The 21,014-nt window shown below is 45.8% G+C and overlaps 1 protein-coding gene across 1 annotated transcript; it reads left to right on the top strand.

Annotated features, from left to right (window-relative positions):
* Nucleotides 1-163: 163 nt before the first annotated feature.
* Nucleotides 164-14,235, top strand: LOC123991136 (poly(A) RNA polymerase, mitochondrial-like). The gene is made up of 5 exons (XM_046292382.1): nt 164-184; nt 682-908; nt 5,775-5,867; nt 5,977-6,050; nt 13,139-14,235. Exons 2-5 carry the CDS (start codon nt 689-691, stop codon nt 13,475-13,477), a joined length of 726 nt encoding a protein of 241 aa, XP_046148338.1. The 5' UTR covers nt 164-184; nt 682-688; the 3' UTR covers nt 13,478-14,235.
* The last annotated feature ends 6,779 nt before the right edge of the window (nt 14,236-21,014 follow it).

Genomic DNA, 21,014 nt, shown 5'->3' with positions numbered 1-21,014 from the left:
GGAGAGAGAGAGAGGGCACCAAGGAGGGAGGGAGAAAAAGAGGGCACCAATGAGGGAGGGAGAGAGAGGGCTCCAGGGAGGGAGAGTGAGAGCGAGAGAGTGCAAAAGGGAGATGGGAGAAGTGAGACTGCTTGTTGTTTCACTTCTTCTCTTGGTCTGACGGATACTGTGGTTAGCCTGAGAGGTAAGCTACCACATACACACCTTCTAATGTTCAGAAACAAACCCACCCACGCCTCAGTTTATTAGGAAATAGAGTAGAGTAGAGCGCGTTTCTCAATGATTATGTTAAATCATAGAAGGGTATGGTTATGGACGGTTTGTCATACGGAACCTTTCAAAATAGAGGGATGTTTTGGTACTAAGTGAGAATTGTAAAGTTCAGCTAAATGCTGCCCTCTGGAGGATATTGTGCCACTGTCTTTCATATTCTCTTCTCACCAACTTATGTAACCTTCATGGTTTCTCATATCAGATTGAGAAGTTTTGTACAGAGACTATATCATATCAAACAAATATATATCAGATCGAAAATAGCATGTTATACCTGTTATAAATTTTAATATTAGGAATGGTGATAGAAAGTAATTTAAGAAAGATCCATTTAAAGGCGCAGACAGGGTTAAGTGTATAATTTAATGAGACTACTGTAGTCTTAACTGTCATTCTGTGTGTCCACAGGGTAGCGATGAAGAGCTCGGAGCTTCTGTACCTGTATGGGGGGCTGGACCGGCGGGTGCGTTGCCTGGTGTTCAGTGTCCGGTGCTGGGCTCGGGCCCACAGTATCACCAGCAGCATTCCTGGAGCCTGGATCTCAAACTTCTCTCTCACTGTCATGGTCCTATTCTTCCTCCAGAGGAGAACTATTCCTATCCTACCCACCCTGGACCACCTCAAGGAACTAGCAGGTATTTTACAATGGAGCACTGTGGACAATTTAACAATCAATACTATCGGTATCTCACCTGCAAAAGAGCTAGCAAATAGTAGTCTGTAGTTCTGCATTGTTACACTTCCTAGTTGTATTCAGAAAGGTGGAAATTGACATTCAGCGGGTAGCAATGGACCACTGAGCGAGTGGCAATTGGGTTATTAAATTATTATTTATTTAATTTCAAGCAATTGATTGTTGAGCCTCGTTGTCAACAAATATCTGTGTTGGTGTAGTGCAGTGATGCTCATACTCCTGCTTCCCTTGTCTCCTTGGCTGTCAGATAATTGCATTCCTCCCTCCCTCCATCCACCTTAGCCTAGACAGAGACACTATCCCAGGCAGCATCACATAGTGCTTAAAGGGCCCATCACTCTGGCAGGGGCCAAGACCCTCCCAGCATTGGGCATCTATTTAATCACGCACAGCCAATTCATACACACCACCAGCCTCTCCTCTGACCCTCAGCTGACATGGTCAAGAAGATTGGTACCAAGGCTCTGATGGAGAGCCAAGCTTGATCAGAATTTTTTTCAGTTTTCCCTCTTCTTTCTCTCGTTTTGTAATTGCTCTCTTTGACATCTCTTCCTCCTTTTTTGCTCTCTATCCATCCCACTCTTTGCCTGTCAGTTTTCTGAGTGACAACATTAATCTTTTAAGGCTCTGTAAAAATCTGCGTTGTGGAGGGAATAACGTAATCCAGACGTTAATCAAAGATGTCGGACGTGTGTTTGTCTTGTCCCGTCCCGTGTAAATAGTCGGTTTCGTGTTTTTTATTCGTACATATTTTTAATCTCACTTTCCACTGACTATCTAAATATACTTTCCTGCAACCTGCATCACCCAATGTGGTACTGATCTGCTATTTTTATACGTTATAACCGGAACCTCCTCCAGAAGCTAGCCAGCTAACTAGCTAGTAGTCGCTGTTGTCCACGGCTAGCGGTCTTCGCCTTTTTAGATCGGACACCAGCCAGCTTTAGCACAGCGCGATATCAACCCAGAGCATATCGGACTGCTTTTCTCCACCACATCACCGGATTCCTGCCGCAAGCTCTGGGCCATTACACCGGATCATCTTAGCTAGCTAGCTGCAACTGACTAGCTACTGCTGGCTAACGCCTCTGTCCCGAAGCAAGCACCTGTTAGCCTTGAGCTAGCCTCGAGCTAGGCCCATCTCCCAGCTAGCTGAAGAGGTATACCTGCTAATTTTGTGGGCAACAATACTTTTGCCAATTGGCCTGGACCGTTTGTTGCCAACGCGGAGCCCCGCTGATCCATCACGACTGGTCCATCCCCAACTACAACATTTTCCGTCAAGATAAATCCCCATTTGGCAGTTCTTTCTATTGTGTTATTAACTGTACGTTTGCTTATCCCAGGTGTAACTCTGTGTTGTTTTTGCTGCTGTGCACTAAATTTCTTAGATTTTCCACAGAACTCAGTGGTCTCCTTTACACTCATGTGATTTGGCTTATATCGATAGGGCTTAATTAAACTGTTTCTTTCAGAAGAAATATAAAAAGCATATGCATAACCATGGTAGCAATTGAAAGCGAACAGTTTGGCGTCAATGGGGATATGTATGAGACAAAAGGTGAGTGCATGACAGTTCATGACTGAATATGAACATTACACTGTTGATTTTAAATGTGTATTTTACATTTACTGTTATTTTCACTGCATTTGTTGACAACAAAATCCGAAAATACTCTGGATACATTCAGTAACATGATAAGAATATTCCTGGAAAATGGGGTGTAGGTGCAAAGAGTGTGGAAAGCTGTCATCAAGGCAAAGGGTGGCTACTTAGAAGAATCTCAAATTTAAAATATATTTTTATTTAACACTTTTTTTTGGTTACTACATGATTCCATATGTGTCATTTCATAGTTTTTGATGTCTTCACTAGTATTCTACAATGTAAAAAATAAAGCGAAATCCTTGAATGAGTAATATAATAATAATAATATATGCCATTTAGCAGACGCTTTTATCCAAAGCGACTTACAGTCATGTGTGCATACATTCTACGTATGGGTGGTCCCGGGGATCGAACCCACTACCCTGGCGTTACAAGCGCGATGCTCTACCAACTGAGCTACAGGACCACCTGTAGGTGTCCAAACTTTTGACTGGTACTGTATATATGTACTACAAAATGTGACTAGCTCTCTTTTTTAATTTTGGAAGAAATTAATTTGTTGAAAACTTTTCCAACTATTGTCTTTCTCTCTCTTTTGAGTCAACTACTCATCACATTTTATGCACTGCGGTGCTAGCTAGCTGTAGCTTATGCTTTCAGTACTAGATCAATTCTCTGATCCTTTGATTTGGTGGACAACATGCCAGTTCATACTGCAATAGCTCTATTAGGTCGGAGGACATCTTCCGGAAGTTGTCATAATTACAGTGCAAGTCTATGGCAGAGGGTGAGAACCAGGAGCCTTCTAGGATTTGTATTGAAGTCAATGTACCCAAATGGACTCAGAAGGTAGCTGTCCTCCGGCTACGCTATGTTGCTACCGTACAGAGTGCTGCTGAGGCTACTCTAGACCTTAATCGCAAAACAGTGTGTTTTAGTATAGTTTTATCTAAAAATGATAACTTTAAAAAAAGTTTCATTATTTTTATGAAATTCACTGAGGATGGTCCTCCCCTTCCTCCTATGTGGAGCCTCCACTGATAGCATTTTACTTTACAGCCGTTTTGTTCCAATGCTTATTGGTTCCCAAATCAGCCATTTTCAACCTGTATACAGGTATGAATGTATAGGGTTAAGCATTGTTCTGGACTTAGAACATTCACTTTTGTTGTTTTCTATTAAAGTTTGATTTTGAGACCTAAAACCTGGAAAAACTAAAGGGAGAGAACTGAATTTGGGGGGAAAAACAGAATCGGGCAAATAATAAAACAGATTTTATGTAGACCTAATCTTTGTCTTGTTCAGGCTGCCCAATTCTGGTACTGAAGGGCTGTGACACTTCTGTTTTTCATCCAGGGACTAATTCAGATCTAATTCAGATCTGGGACACCAGGTGAGTGCAATTAACTACCAAGTAGAATCCAGAAGTGTTTTGGCCCTCCGGGACCGGATTTTTTATATTTTTTTTCACCTTTATTTAACCAGGTAGGCTAGTTGAGAACAGGTTCTCATTTGCAACTGCGACCTGGCCAAGATAAATCATAGCAGTGTGAACAGACAACACAGAGTTACACATGGAGTAAACAATTAACAAGTCAATAACACAGAGAAAAAAAGGGGAGTCTATATACAATGTGTGCAAAAGGCATGAGGAGGTAGGCGAATAATTGCAGATTAACAATGGAGTGATAAATGATCATGTACAGGTAGAGATATTGGTGTGCAAAAGAGCAGAAAAGTAAATAAATAAAAACTGTGGGGATGAGGTAGGTGAAAATGGGTGTGCTATTTACCAATAGATTATGTACAGCTGCAGCGATCGGTTAGCTGCTCAGCTAGCTGATGTTTGAAGTTGGTGAGGGAGATAAAAGTCTCCAACTTCAGCGATTTTTGCAATTCGTTCCAGTCACAGGCAGCAGAGTACTGGAACGAAAGGCGGCCGAATGAGGTGTTGGCTTTAGGGATGATCAATGAGATACACCTGCTGGAGCGCGTGCTACGGATGGGTGTTGCCATCGTGACCAGTGAGCTAAGGCGGAGCTTTGCCTAGCATGGCCTTGTAGATGACCTGAAGCCAGTGGGTCTGGCGACGAATATGTAGCGAGGGCCAGCCGACTAGAGCATACAAGTCGCAGTGGTGGGTAGTATAAGGTGCTTTAGTGACAAAACGGATGGCACTGTGATAAACTGCATCCAGTTTGCTGAGTAGAGTGTTGGAAGCAATTTTGTAGATGACGTCGCCGAAGTCGAGGATCGGTAGGATAGTCAGTTTTACTAGGGTAAGCTTGGCAGCATGAGTGAAGGAGGCTTTGTTGCGGAATAGAAAGCCGATTCTTGATTTGATTTTCGATTGGAGATGTTTGATATGGGTCTGGAAGGAGAGTTTGCAGTCTAGCCAGACACCTAGGTACTTATAGGTGTCCACATATTCAAGGTCGGAGCCCTCCAGTGTGGTGATGCTAGTCGGGCATGCGGGTGCAGGCAGCGATCGGTTGAAAAGCATGCATTTGGTTTTACTAGCGTTTAAGAGCAGTTGGAGGCCACGGAAGGAGTGTTGTATGGTATTGAAGCTTGTTTGGAGGTTAGATAGCACAGTGTCCAATGACGGGCCGAAAGTGTATACAATGGTGTCGTCTGCGTAGAGGTGGATCAGGGAATCGCCCGCAGCAAGAGCAACATCATTGATATATACAGAGAAAAGAGTCGGCCCGAGAATTGAACCCTGTGGCACCCCCATAGAGACTGCCAGAGGACCGGACAACATGCCCTCTGATTTGACACACTGAACTCTGTCTGCAAAGTAATTTGTGAACCAGGCAAGGCAGTAATCCGAAAAACCGAGGCTACTGAGTCTGCCGATAAGAATATGGTGATTGACAGAGTCGAAAGCCTTGGCAAGGTCGATGAAGACGGCTGCACAGTACTGTCTTTTATCGATGGCGGTTATGGTGTCGTTTAGTACCTTGAGTGTGGCTGAGGTGCACGCGTGACTGGCTCGGAAACCTTGGGCAGCCTGAACAAGACAAAGATTAGGTACTAGACATCTAGTATATTGTATGTCATTTAAGCTTTCCCCTTTCTCTTATACAAGGCCCTGCATGTGTAATGTGTCATTTACCCTGTGTGTAGTGTGTCTTACCTTGTGGTGTATACCTTCTGATTTACCTTGTGCTCCCCCACCCCACCCTTTTCTACAAGGCCCTCTAGATAAGAGTGTCATCGAGGGAAACGACTGCACATTTGTCAGCGACTTCACAAAAATACGACTGCAAGACAACACAGAGACATTAGGTGGGCCCATAAATGTGATTATTTTGTATTTTATTTCCACACGGAAACAGGTTTCTTCATCCGTATGAATGTGGTATTTCTTAACATACTCTTTTGTACTTCCTTTCAGAGCAACTGCTGCAGGAGTTCTTTGAGTTCTATGGAACCTTCGCGTTCAACCGCATGTCGATCAATATCAGAAAGGTAACACACAGACAAACAATGAATGCGCACTAATTGTCGGGAGTCAGTGTGCATTAGTGGAGAGAAACATGCCTAGTGCGTCTTCGCCATATACTCTTTTTTTTTAAACATGTTTAAATCTCTGGTTAAAGATTTGAGTTTTGACGGCTACTCAAAAGTTTTACCAGCGCACCGGTTTAAACTTGTTATGACCTGCGTATGGTCTAAATCGGGTATTCCCAAACCCCAGGGGTATGAGCAATGCCGTCGGGGGTACGCCAAATAAAAATGTGATTCACATTTTAAAACGAAAAATTATATATATATTTTTTCAAACAGTACATTTATATTATCCAACTGGGCTATACATTTGGTTGAGTTTTTTTTGTTGTAGAATAAATGTATAAAATCAACAGATACCATTAATAAGAAGGGGCTAGAAGTGTCTCATATGGTGAGCTACCGAGTGGCTAAGACAGGCAAGCCCCGTACTATTGTGGAGGACTTCCTGCTGCCACAGATATGGCTGGGACAAAATGGAGGAAAAGGCCAAAAAAACTATACAGACAATGTCTCCATCAAACAACAGTTTCACGACGCATCAGTGACATGGCAGGAGATGTTTTGAAACAGTTAGTGCTTCACATACAAGCCAGTGAATTCTATGCATTACAGCTGGATGAGTCAACAGACGTGGCGGGCTTGGCTCAGCTCCTGGTATATGTCCATTACGTTTATGGGGGAAACCAGGACAACGTGAGAGGATATTTTAAAGTACTGGACAGCTTTGTGAAATGAAATGGACTCTGATGGTCAAGATGTGTTGGTACCAAAGCCATGCCAGGGAGACATATTGGAGTGGTAACGTGCGTGCAAGCAGTTGCTCCTGACTTCACTTGGGCACTTCACAGCATCCACCGAGAGGCTCTTGCTGCCAACAGCTTGAAAGACGTTTTGGACACTACAGTGAAAAATGGTTAACTTTGTTAAAGCAAAGCCCCTGAACGCTCGTGTATTTTCTATGTTATGCTATGATTTGGGCAGCGACCATGTAGCGCTTTTACAACTTACATAAGTACGCGCTGGTTATCAAGGGGCAAAGTATTGTCACGTTTTTTTTAAATTGAGAGATTAGTTTGTTTTCTTTACTGACCATAATTTTCGCTTGTCTGACCGCTTGCATGAGGAGTTTGTCACACGACTGGCCTATCTGGGGGATTTTTCTCGCCTGAATGACTCTCCGGAACTACACTACCGGTCAAAAGTTTTAGAACACCTACTCATTCAAGGTTTTATTTTTATTTTTATTTTTTTACTATTTTCTACATTGTAGAATGATAGTGAAGACATCAAAACTATGAATAACACATTGAATCATGTAGTAACCATAAGTGTTAAACTAAACAAATCAAAATATATATTATATTTGGGTCTTCAAATAGCCACGCTTTGCACAGTCTTGGCATGCTCTCAACCAGCTTCATGAGGTAGTCACCTGGAATTAATTTCAATTACCAGGCGTGCCTTGTTAAGTTCATTTGTGGAATTTCTTTCCTTCTTAATGCGTTTGAGCCAATCAGTTGTGTTGTGACACGGTAGGGGGGGTATACAGAAGATAACCCTATTTGGTAAAAGACCAAGTCCATTATATGGCAAGGACAGCTCAAATAAGCAAAGAGAAATGACAGTCCATTACTTTAAGACATGAAGGTCAGTCAATACAGAAAATGTCAAGAACTTTGAAAGTTTCTTAGGGTGCAGTCGCAAAAACCATCAATCGCTATGATGAAACTGGCTCTCATGAGGACCGCCACAGGACTGGAAGACCCAGAGTTACCTCTGCTGCAGAGGAGAAGTTCATTAGAGTTACCAGCCTCAGAAATTTCAGCCCAAATAAATTCTTCCAGAGTTCAAGTTACAGACACATCTCAACATCAACTATTCAGAAGAGACTGAGTGAATCAGGCCTTCATGGTCAAATTGCTGCAAAGAAACCACTACTAAAGGACACCAATAATAAGAAGAGACACGAGCAATGAACATTAAACCAGTGGATATTTGTCCTTTTGGTCTGGAGTTTAAAAAAAAATAATTAAATTTTAAGTTCCAACCACCGTGTCTTTGTGAGATCTTCACATGTGTATTTCCCACCAATAAAGCATGGAGAGGATGGTGTTATGGTGTGGGGGTGCTTTGCTGGTGACACTGCTTGTGATTTATTTAGAATTCATGGCACACTTAACCATCATGCCAACATCGCATTCTGCAGCGATACACCATCCCATCTGGTTTGCCCTTAGTCCCACTATCATTTGTTTTTCAACAAGACAATGACCCAACACACCTTCAGGCTGTGTACGGGCTATTTTACCAAGGAGAGTGATGGAGTGCTGCATCAGATGACCTGGCCTCCACAATCACCCAACCTCAACCAAATTGAGATGGTTTGGGATGAGTCGGGCTGCAGAGTGAAGGACAAGCAGCCAACAAGTGCTCAGCATATGTGGGAACTCCTTCAAGACTGTTGGAAAAACATTCCAGTTGAAGCTGGTTGAGAGAATGCCAAGAGTGTCATCAAGGCAACGGGTGGCTATTTGAAGATTCTCAAATATAAAATGCACTGCTCAAAAAAATAAAGGGAACACTAAAATAACACCATCCTAGATCTGAATGAATGAAATATTCTTATTAAATACTTTTTTCTTTACATAGCTGAATGTGCTGACAACAAAATCACACAAATGATCAATGAAAATCAAATGTATCAACCCATGGATGTCTGGATTTGGAGTGACACTCAAAATTAAAGTGGAAAACCACACTACAGGCTGATCCAACTTTGATGTAATGTCCTTAAAACAAGTCAAAATGAGGCTCAGTCGTGTGTGTGGCCTCCATGTGCCTGTATGACCTCCCTACAACGCCTGGGCATGCTCCTGATGAGGTGGCGGATGGTCTCCTGAGGGATCTCCTCCCAGACCTGGACTAAAGCATCCGCCATCTCCTGTACAGTCTGTGGTGCAACGTGGCGTTGGTGGATGGAGCGAGACATGATGTCCCAGATGTGCTCAATTGGATTCAGGTCTGGGGAACGGGCGGGCCAGTCCACAGCATCAATGCCTTCGTCTTGCAGGAACTTCTGACACAATCCAGCCACATGAGGTCTAGCATTGTCTTGCATTAGGAGGAATCCAGGGCCAACCGCACCAGCATATGGTCTCACAAGGGGTCTGAGGATCTCATCTCGGTACCTAATGGCAGTCAGGCTACCTCTGGCGAGCACATGAAGGGCTGTACCCCCCCCCCCCAAAGAAATGCCATCCCACACAATGACTGGCCCACCGCCAAACCGGTCATGCTGGAGAACGTTGTAGGCAGCAGAACGTTCTCCACGGTGTCTCCAGACTCTGTCATGTGCTCAGTGTGAACCTGCTTTCATCTGTGAAGAGCACAGGGCGCCAGTGGCGAATTTGCCAATCTTGGTGTTCTCTGGCAAATGCCAAACGTCCTGCACGGTGTTGGACTGTAAGCACAACCCCCACCTGTGGATGTCGGGCCCTCATACCACCCTCACTGAGTCTGTTTCTGACAGTTTGAGCATGCACATTTGTGGCCTGCAGGAGGTCATTTAGCAGGGCTCTGGCAGTGCTCCTCCTGCTCCTCCTTGCACAAAGGCGGAGGTAGCGGTCCTGCTTCTGGGTTGTTGCCCTCCTACGTCTTCCTCCACGTCTCCTGATGTACTGGCCTGTCTCCTGGTAGCGCCTCCTTGCTCTGGACACTACGCTGACAGATACAGCAAATCTTCTTGCCACAGCTCGCATTGATGTGCCATCCTGGATGAGCTGCACTACCTGAGCCACTTGTGTGGGTTGTAGACTCCGTCTCATGCTACCACAAGAGTGAAAGTACCGCCAGCATTCAAAAGTGACCAAAACATCAGCCAGGAAACATAGGAACTAAGAAGTGGTCCGTGGTTACCACTTCCAGAACCACTCCTTTATTGGGGGTGTCTTACTATTTGCCTATAATTTCCACCTGTTATCTATTCCATTTGCACAACAGCATGTGAAATGTATTGTCAATCAGTGTTGCTTCCTAAGTGGACAGTTTGATTTCACAGAATTGTGATTGACTTGGAGTTACATTGTGTTGTTTAAGTGTTCCCTTTATTTTTTTGAGCAGTGTATATTTAAATATGTTTAACACTTTTTTGGTTACTACATGATTCCATATGTGTTATTTCATAGTTTTAATGTCTTCACTATTATTCTAAAATGTTGAAAATAGTACAAATAAAGAAAAACCCTTGAATGGGTAGGTGTTCAAAAACGTTTTACCGGTAGTGATTATGATTAGGCTATGATTATGAAGTTGGAGCTCTCTTCTGTCTGCATTAAGGATAACACAGGTCTTTCCATCATTGTATTATTTTTTGTGTGGAAATGAACTCAAGCTTACGGACATTGTCAAGTCTGTTATTGCGAAGCACCTGAGTGAGTTGGGTGCACAATTACCCAGGTACATTCCCAAATGAATGACACAAACAACTGGATTCGTTATCCCTTTCATGCCCTGCCTCCAGTCCACTTACCGATATCTGAACAAGAGAGCCTCATCAAAAATTGCAACAAGTGGTTCTGTGAATATTGAATTTAATCAGAAGCCACTGCCAGATTTCTGGATTGGGCTGCGCTCAGAGTTTCCTGCCTTGGCAAATCACGCTGTTAAGACACTGATGCCCTTTACAACCATGAACCTATGTGAGAGTGGATTCTCAGCCCTCACTAGCATGAACACTAAATACAGGTACACACTGTGTGTGTAAAAAAAAAAAAAATCAGACAGAGACTCACTCCAAAACAAACCAACATTGCAGAGTTATAACCTGCGGTTATTCACAATTTTCAATGAGCAAGTAGTATTATATGTAAGATGGCTAAATAAAGAGCAAAATTATTGATTATTATTATTTGTCCCCTGGTCCTAGAAGAGCTCTGTCACTTTCCACGAGCCGGGTTGTGACGACTCTCACTCATTCTTATGTTTAATAAGTGTGTGTGTGTGTGTGTGTGTGTGTGTGTGTGTGTGTGTGTGTGTGTGTGTGTGTGTGTGTGTGTGTGTGTGTGTGTGTGTGTGTGTGTGTGTGTGTGTGTGTGTGTGTGTGTGTGTGTGTGTGTGTGTGTGTGTGTGTGTGTGTGTGTGTGTGGCAGGTTTACAATGGTTTACAATGATCCCTGGTTCGAATCCAGGCTGCATCACATCCGTCCGTGATTGAAGGCCGTCAGTGTAAATAAGAATTTATTCTTAACTGACTTGCCTAATTAAATAAAAATAATAATAATTTAACCTTTTAAGTATAAAGCATGTGTACACACGCACAACATTTTAGTTTTAATCTGCGTCAACTAGAAAGTCATTCTGTTTCTCCATTCATCCTTAGACATAAGGTGACAGTGCTTCACTGAAAGCTTTAAACAGAAATAACCTCTTTCTTTTAGCTCTACACAGACTCTTTCACCCCTGTGCCTAATTGCCATAGTTTATAACTGGCCAGCTCTGAGGGGAAGCTAGTGGTCGTAAAGTGTTGTTTGTCGATCACACGCCAACATCACACTGACATCCCTCGGTGCCTGCTAAGACTACAGCTGTCCGAGGACTGTGTGATTGATGGCTGCTCCTCCTCCACCCATCTCTATATGAACCCAACCTCTAGTTATTCACGCTCAGTAAGCAAAAACACACAGCGTGTCTATTCAGTCTTAGACGCCTGTTCATTTGGATACCATTTACCCAGTTAATTTTTTTTTGCTTGGTTGCTCATTTTCATTGTCGCTCCTCCTTAGTCTAAAGATGTAGTGTAGTAAAGACGTTAACCTGGGGTCAGTCGTGTGCATGTCCCAGGGTCGGGATTGACGTATTGAAGGAAGGCCTGTAGGAAGCGTGATGGCCATTGCCTTTCAGTAGTCGAGAAACCACCATCAATCATCTTTACTGTGTGCTGTCTCTCTCCTGTCTCCCTCTACCTACCTTCTCTTCCCCCTCTTCTCTACCTGCTCCACCTCTCTCTCTGACTGATGGCTTTATGCTCCATGGTCGTCAAACCCTCCATCCAATGGAGCTGGAGGCTCCACCTCTCTCTTTCTCTCGCCGTCTATCCAGTCAGCCTTTTTTATTTATTTGTTACAACCCCCAGGCTTAGATAGGAGTTAGATGTTTTGCAGGCCATGTTTGACCTGAATTCAAATAGTACTTGTTTAGTGTCGAATACCTTGTGTGGTTCGATGGAGCCAGGCTGGAGTGTTGCACCTTTGGGACTATTCCATTGGTTCCATTTCGTCAGGCAAGCTCGATCGGGCAGCAGCTAAAGCTTTTGAAAGAACACCAACTCTATTTGAACCCAGGTGGGTAGGTTGCGTGCATAGAACCTTGGAGGGCTCTGCTTACGTCCTGAATGGCACCCTATCCCCGTGTCACAGACACATTATCCAAAGCAGCAATGGTGTAGCCTTGCTGTCATGCGTGACAAGGACTTAGCAAGATGGCAGAAACAGATCTAGGACCAGCCTAGTGATGGTGTCAGAGAGGGTCAGTGGTATGATAGATGAGGCGTGGTGAATCTGTGTCTACCCTGCTGGTGCTGCCCCCAGGCTCGTTCCTCATAGCTAAGCTGACACTGGCTGTGTCCCAGATGGCATCGTATTCTCTACATAGTGCACCACTTTTGACCAGAGCGCTATAGGCCTTGGTCAAAAGTAGGGCACTATATAGGGAATAGGGAGCCATTTAGAACGCAGACATCGCCACGTGTTAGCCTGGCCTGGGAAGAGGAGAGTCTGTGCCAGACTCAGACCAGCCCAATCCATTCTATCTGAGCCCATGTGGCATAGATAACAACAGCCACAAAACACCTGACCTCACCAGCGTGACCAATAAGATGGATGGACCATGTATAAAGACCAGTTGGTGTTTTGACAGCTCTTTCTCACTTTCACCATCTCGTTCCCTCTTACTTTTTCTCTCTTTTTCTCTCTCTCATCTCACGCTTTCTCCTTCTCTCGCTTGCTCTCTTTCAATATCTTACTTTCTCTTTCTTTCTCTCGGTCTCACAGGGCAGGGAGCAAAACAAACCCGAAATGTCCCCATTGCACATCCAGAACCCCTTTGAGCCCGCGCTGAACGTCAGTAAGAACGTTAACGGAACGCAGCTGGAGCGCTTCGTGGCGCTGTGCCGGGAGAGCGCCTGGATGCTGCAGCAGCGGGAGTTCAACGTACCGCACGGCGGCAGCGCTACCAGAAACAACGCCCCCTGGGGCCTGGCAGCGCTCCTCATGCCCTCGGTCTCCCAGGTGGCCGGGGTTAAAGGTCGTAAGAAGAGGAAGAGGGAGCCGGCCAGCGAGAGGATAAAGGGCCTGCTGGAGTCTCTAAAGAACAGTGAGGTGAAGAGCTAGAGAGCGGCCATGCAGTACAGCCCCACTAGAGGTCACTGGTGAGTTCTGGGTCTATGGGTAACAGTGGCTACATGACCGTAAAGAATGGACATGTGAGGACTTGTCCAATTGCTTTTCACACAACTGCAAATAACCGATCAGAGCCAAACTAAGCTGTACTGATATGGCTTGCGCCATGGTTGCTGCAACCTACCTGAAAAGGACAATGTGACAACAGTTTGGTTTTGTTCAGCACGGTAGTGTGAAAAGGGTGCCTGTGACCAGATGCTCGTTATAAGAAAGTCCGACTACTCTACATGGCGACGTTTGCACATCGATGTACATAAAGACATGGAGTTATAGCGTCCGCTGACATCGTTTTGTTTGTATACATTTAGAGCCGATGTATTCAGATGTTTTTTATTAAAGATCCTGAACAGTAATTCTGAAAAGTCATTCTCTCATGGCTAACTACCAGAAGTTTGAAAAGGCAGGTTGAGTGGGCGGGGAGCTTATATTCATGAGCTCGCCTTGACTGACAGCTCTTTGAAACGCCTATGTCAAGCAACTTGGATGCAGTTAGCAGTGAAATCATCTCCAGCAAATTTGGTGAGACACAAAGCAACCCAAACAACATTGATATTGCATCAATTAGGCCTCCCGAGTGGCGCAGTGGTCTAAGGCACGACATAATAGTGCTAGCTGTGCCATTAGAGATTCTGGGTTCGAGTCCAGGCTCTGTCACAGCTGGCCACGACCGGGAGACCCATGGGGCGGCGCACAATTGGCCCAGCGTCGTCCGGTTTAGGGGAGGGTTTGGCCAGCAGGGATGTCCTTGTCCCATCGCGCACTAGCGACTCCTGTGGCAGACCGGGCGCAGTGCACGCTGACACGGTTGCCAGTTGTACGGTGTTTCCTCCGACACATTGGTGCGGCTGGCTTCCAGGTTAAGTGGGCATTGTGTCAAGAAGCAGTGCGGCTTGGCCGGGTTGTGGTTCGAAGGACGCACGGCTCTCGACCTTCGCCTCTCCCGCGTCCGTACGGGAGTTGCACCGATGGGACAAGACTGTAAATTCCAGTTGGATACCACGAAATTGGGGAGAAAAAGGGGTTAAAAAATGTTTTTTTTTTTAATTGCATTGTTTACATAATAAAAAATATATCTCCCCATTTTGGCATGTCTCTTGTGATGTGGTTCACAGCAGCACTGATGGCTGTGTTCACTTGACAAGCCCTAGCTAGCCAGTAACTAGCTAACACCAGACACAGATGAAAGGGGAAATGTGTAAGTATCTTTGCCATAGATGAACAAGGTAAACTTTTAATAAGATTTTCTGACACCCTACAGTCAAATTCTGGCACCAGTAAGTAGAGTAGCTATTTAGCCTCTCTGCAAACACGCCTTCTTTGTTGGTGCTACTTATTTAAATTAGGTAAGAGAATATCGTGTTACCATTGTTGTATTAAAATGTGTTAAATTGATGACCCCTTAATGGATCCAAGTGTTTGACATCGGGGAGGGGACCAGTAATTTTCTGATCAAACTTTATCAGTGTAGAAGAAACAGTTATTCTTCATACTTTGATCTGGTTTCCTTCAAATATCATCACATTCCATGAAAAAACATCATTTTGACTGTTCAGGACCTTGAAATCATTGTCACACAATGGACTAAGACTTTTTAATGACATAATAAAAACAGTTGTGGTCAAGTTTATTGAAATATGTTTGGAGGATAATGAACAGTATGACAGTCACTCATTCAATGTGCTAAAGGGATCTGTTATTTCTGGATTCAACTTTTACCATCAACCGTCGAAAAGCAATATCTTCACCCCAAATGCTACTCTATTCCCTATATAGTGCACTACTTTTGACCAGAGCCCTATGAAAAGTAGTGCACTACATAGGGCATAGGTTGCCATTTGGGACACCTCCAATGACACACTCATGCGTCATTGGACACTTAGTCCATACCGTTGGTTGTCCAGTCAGTCTGGAGCAGAGAGGAACCAGCGGTGTGGTTATTTTGTCAAATGGATTGACCATCCTGGCTACTGGTTAAGCTAACATGTAAAATATGTAGCTAGAGAGTAGGCACATTCCACTTTAAACACAGGTCCTTCGTTTTCTCGGTGGAGACTGAGAGAGACAGGGCCTTAATGTTGTTTTTACAGAATCTGCTCACAATGCCTGATTGCCAGTCATGTTAATTAGAAATGTGGCATTTCCAAGCCAAGCCCTGATAAGCTTGGTGAACTGTGTACGCAAGATCAGGCCACTTAGACCGTTATTTCATCATAACTTCTTGCCACCTAAGCACTCTCTGTGAATGACCCCCTACTCACTGAATAGTTTGCCGTTAGGGGAAGGGAATGTGTGTTTTTTTCCAGCTACTGTACGTTTCTGCCTCATTTGCGGTTCTTCAAACCATAGAGGTACTACTGTAGGACTCGTGCTAAAAAGTGGGTGTGTTTTGAGAGAGTGAGTGAGAGTGTGGGTGTGTTTTGAGACGGTGAGAGTGGATATGTGCATGAAGGTCCCAGGAGATTGGTTCAGGAGCAGGAGTGTGCGGTGGCCCCACAGCTGTTTTTCCGCTCTGTGCAGCGGGAGGTTAGGGGGTGAAAAGGGATCCAGTTTTAACGGTTCCTCCTCTGAGACGGGAAGGAGAGGAGCACCAACTGCCTCCTCTCTCACTCACACACACACACACTTTATACACTGATTGACTACATACACAAATACATTTTATACACTCACGCCAGGATAGCTTTGAACTTAAATTCTCTCCTCCTCTCACTGATTCTCCCTCGTCTGAGTAGCTGTAGGTTTAGAGAGCTTGTGTTTGAGGTTTGTTCAGGAGGGTGCAGCTTAACAGAACGTTGAGATAGAAATTCATTTAGCAAAACATACTATAATCAGATTTTCTGTCCAGTACTTAATTATGACCGGCGTACTATTAGGAATGTATTCTTACACAAGAACAATGATTTAACATGACAAACTCTTCTCTTGGATTAATCACTATGTAGGTACCGTAGGTATTCGCGTTGTAATACAATCGTAGTTTCTGACCATTTGCGGACATGAGCCAATACTTCCTCAACCTTGAGGTGGAAAGGTTCCGGGTCACAATAATACTGTGTTATACCTTCTCTTAATGTTTACCTATGGTATGTAACTGACTGGTTCTTCCAGTATGTAGCCCACCCGCATGTCTGTCCTCTGCAGAAGTCGTACCACTCCACAGAGAACGGGGGGGGGTGTTTCCTAAATGATAGCCCATTCCCTACATAGTGCAGTACTTTCCCATATGGGCCCTGGTCAAAAGTAGTGCACTAAATGGGGAATAGGGTGCCATTTGAGAGACACCCCTCACTCTCTGTGCAGGGGTACTCCTTCTGAAGAGGGTGCAGTGTGTCTAGCTGCTCTTGGGATTCTCAAGGGGTGTGTTTGGCTAACCTGCCAGCGCTGGCCCCCATCCCCAGTGTCTGCGGGCAGCACACCGTCGGCTCTGATTTATGAGCCAACGTGGTGATAGGTCGGAGCTGGATTGGAACACTCAGAGGAACTCGGGAGGTTCTAGCGGCGAACACGCCGTGGACGTGGTCAGTCAGGCCTGGGTTCAAATAGTATTTGAAATCTTGCTAATTATTAGTGCTTGTTTTAGCCTGCCTACAGTGATAGCTGGAAGGGGGTCTATGTTGTACAACTGTTTTATTGCCACAGTACAAGCAAGCTCAATCAAGCCCAGCTAGAATAGTTGAAATGATTTAATATAGTTGAAGCCAGGTCTGGTCAGTTTGTTACTTGGGGATTTTCTTGGCTCCAAGCTGCTCGCCCTTCAGAGCCTTAAAGGAATTTAAAAGGGTGGATTGAGGGTTTGAAAAATGGAGGGATTGGGGGCAAAAATCAGATGGGAAAACAGGATTAAAAAATGGTCTTGGCTTGCAGTTGGATTTGGAATTCCACTTTTAAAAGCTTTTATTTTGCAAGCTTTTAACAATTTCTTTAGTTTTTTTATTTTATTTTTTACACTAAGATTAAATGTATGGGGGCCCATAGGGCTCTGGGGCCCATAGGGCTCTGGGGCCCATAGGGCTCTGGGGCCCATAGGGCTCTGGGGCCCATAGGGCTCTGGTCAGACGTAGTGCACCATATAGGGAATAGGCTGCCATTTTTTAGTCCTTTAGTCCTTATTTGGCCTCTTTAGAAGCACTTGGATCAAACCATCTGATCCATGCTACTCCCCAGGCTCCACAAACCATCCTGCATCCCAAAATGGCACCCTATTCCCTCTATAGTGTTCTACTTTTGACCGGCTCTGGTCAGAAGTAGTGCACTCCAGAGTAGGGCTTTGACGACGAAGCAGACCAAACTATTTGGTCCTTTTAAAAACCTGCTTATGTAGAATAGTGTGCTACAACTTGGAAAATAAATGCATGCGACTCTGGATGACAACGATGTTTAAAAGTAGTTAAATATGGTTCATGTTTACTTTCCTTGCCACGGTACTAACGAGTGTCATGATACTGGTATCGTCAGAACCCTAAATTAGAGAATACGGTGCCATTTGGGTCGTACTCTTGAGTTTACAGAGACTTGTGGGTAGTAGAGAAAGTTTATCTCCAATCACTTCCCCTCCCAGTTCCATGAATTGTTCTAACAGTGTTGTCCGGGGCTATTACATGGGTTCCGTGTGTTGAGGGACAAACGGACAACTGTCCCAAGTCTCCCAGGCAGTGTATCAGTGTATAGCTCCACCAATCCTCTTTTTAATCCACACCACCCGCTCCCCCGTCACCCAACCAAGCAGAATTGTCCCTCTCCCAACTCCTCTCTCTCCCTCTTCCTCTACCCTCCTGTCTGTCTCTCTCTCTCCCTCTTCCTCTACCCTCCTGTCTGTCTCTCTCTCTCCCTCTTCCTCTACCCTCCTGTCTGTCTCTCTCTCTCCCTCTTCCTCTACCCTCGTGTCTGTCTCTCTCTCTCCCTCTTCCTCTACCCTCCTGTCTGTCTCTCTCTCTCCCTCTTCCTCTACCCTCCTGTCTGTCTCTCTCTCTCTCTCTCTTCCTCTACCCTCCTGTCTGTCTCTCTCTCTCCCTCTTCCTCTACCCTCCTGTCTGTCTCTCTCTCTTCCTCTACCCTCCTGTCTGTCTCTCTCTCTTCCTCTACCCTCCTGTCTGTCTCTCTCTCCCTCTTCCTCTACCCTCCTGTCTGTCTCTCCCTCTTCCTCTACCCTCCTGTCTCTCTCTCTCCCTCTTCCTCTACCCTCCTGTCTGTCTCTCTCTCCCTCTTCCTCTACCCTCCTGTCTGTCTCTCTCTCTCCCTCTTCCTCTACCCTCCTGTCTGTCTCTCTCTCTCTCTCTCTTCCTCTACCCTCCTGTCTGTCTCTCTCCCTCTTCCTCTACCCTCCTGTCTGTCTCTCTCCCTCTTCCTCTACCCTCCTGTCTGTCTCTCTCTCTTCCTCTACCCTCCTGTCTGTCTCTCTCTCTTCCTCTACCCTCCTGTCTGTCTCTCTCTCCCTCTTCCTCTACCCTCCTGTCTGTCTCTCTCTCCCTCTTCCTCTACCCTCCTGTCTGTCTCTCTCTCCCTCTTCCTCTACCCTCCTGTCTGTCTCTCTCTCCCTCTTCCTCTACCCTCCTGTCTGTCTCTCTCCCTCTTCCTCTACCCTCCTGTCTGTCTCTCTCTCTCCCTCTTCCTCTACCCTCCTGTCTGTCTCTCTCTCTCCCTCTTCCTCTACCCTCCTGTCTGTCTCTCTCTCCCTCTTCCTCTACCCTCCTGTCTGTCTCTCTCTCTCCCTCTTCCTCTACCCTCCTGTCTGTCTCTCTCTCCCTCTTCCTCTACCCTCCTGTCTGTCTCTCTCTCTCCCTCTTCCTCTACCCTCCTGTCTGTCTCTCTCTCTCCCTCTTCCTCTACCCTCCTGTCTGTCTCTCCCTCTTCCTCTACCCTCCTGTCTCTCTCTCTCCCTCTTCCTCTACCCTCCTGTCTGTCTCTCTCTCCCTCTTCCTCTACCCTCCTGTCTGTCTCTCCCTCTTCCTCTACCCTCCTGTCTGTCTCTCTCTCCCTCTTCCTCTACCCTCCTGTCTGTCTCTCTCTCCCTCTTCCTCTACCCTCCTGTCTGTCTCTCTCTCCCTCTTCCTCTACCCTCCTGTCTGTCTCTCTCTCCCTCTTCCTCTACCCTCCTGTCTGTCTCTCTCTCCCTCTTCCTCTACCCTCCTGTCTGTCTCTCTCTCTCCCTCTTCCTCTACCCTCCTGTCTGTCTCTCTCTCTCCCTCTTCCTCTACCCTCCTGTCTGTCTCTCTCTCTCCCTCTTCCTCTACCCTCCTGTCTGTCTCTCTCTCTCCCTCTTCCTCTACCCTCCTGTCTGTCTCTCTCTCTCCCTCTTCCTCTACCCTCCTGTCTGTCTCTCTCTCTCCCTCTTCCTCTACCCTCCTGTCTGTCTCCCTCTCTCCCTCTTCCTCTACCCTCCTGTCTGTCTCTCTCTCTCCCTCTTCCTCTACCCTCCTGTCTGTCTCTCTCTCTCCCTCTTCCTCTACCCTCCTGTCTGTCTCTCTCTCTCCCTCTTCCTCTACCCTCCTGTCTGTCTCTCTCTCTCTCCCTCTTCCTCTACCCTCATGTCTGTCTCTCTCTCTCCCTCTTCCTCTACCCTCCTGTCTGTCTGTCTCTCTCTCTCCCTCTTCCTCTACCCTCCTGTCTGTCTCTCTCTCTTCCTCTACCCTCCTGTCTGTCTCTCTCTCTCTCTTCCTCTACCCTCCTGTCTGTCTCTCTCTCTCTCCCTCTTCCTCTACCCTCCTGTCTGTCTCTCTCCCTCTTCCTCTACCCTCCTGTCTGTCTCTCTCTCTCCCTCTTCCTCTACCCTCCTGTCTGTCTCTCTCTCCCTCTTCCTCTACCCTCATGTCTGTCTCTCTCTCTCCCTCTTCCTCTACCCTCATGTCTGTCTCTCTCTCTCCCTCTTCCTCTACCCTCATGTCTGTCTCTCTCTCTCCCTCTTCCTCTACCCTCCTGTCTGTCTCTCTCTCTCCCTCTTCCTCTACCCTCCTGTCTGTCTCTCTCTCTCCCTCTTCTTCCTCCTGTCTACCCTCCTGTCTGTCTCTCTCTCTCCCTCTTCCTCTACCCTCCTGTCTGTCTCTCTCCCTCTTCCTCTACCCTCATGTCTGTCTCTCTCTTCCCTCTTCCTCTACCCTCATGTCTGTCTCTCTCTCTCCCTCTTCCTCTACCCTCATGTCTGTCTCTCTCTCTCCCTCTTCCTCTACCCTCCTGTCTGTCTCTCTCTCTCCCTCTTCCTCTACCCTCCTGTCTGTCTCTCTCTCTCTCTTCCTCTACCCTCCTGTCTGTCTGTCTCTCTCTCCCTCTTCCTCTACCCTCCTGTCTGTCTCTCTCTCTCTCTCTTCCTCTACCCTCCTGTCTGTCTCTTCCTCTACCCTCCTGTCTCTCTCTCTCTCTTCCTCTACCCTCCTGTCTGTCTCTCTCTCTCTCCCTCTTCCTCTACCCTCCTGTCTGTCTCTCTCTCTCTCCCTCTTCCTCTACCCTCCTGTCTGTCTCTCTCTCTCCCTCTTCC

The sequence above is a fragment of the Oncorhynchus gorbuscha genome, linkage group LG12, assembly GCF_021184085.1.
Source record: "Oncorhynchus gorbuscha isolate QuinsamMale2020 ecotype Even-year linkage group LG12, OgorEven_v1.0, whole genome shotgun sequence".
Lineage (NCBI taxonomy): Eukaryota > Metazoa > Chordata > Actinopteri > Salmoniformes > Salmonidae > Oncorhynchus > Oncorhynchus gorbuscha.
The sequence above is the reverse complement of the archived record's forward strand: the minus strand, read 5'-3'. Positions and strand labels throughout refer to the sequence as shown.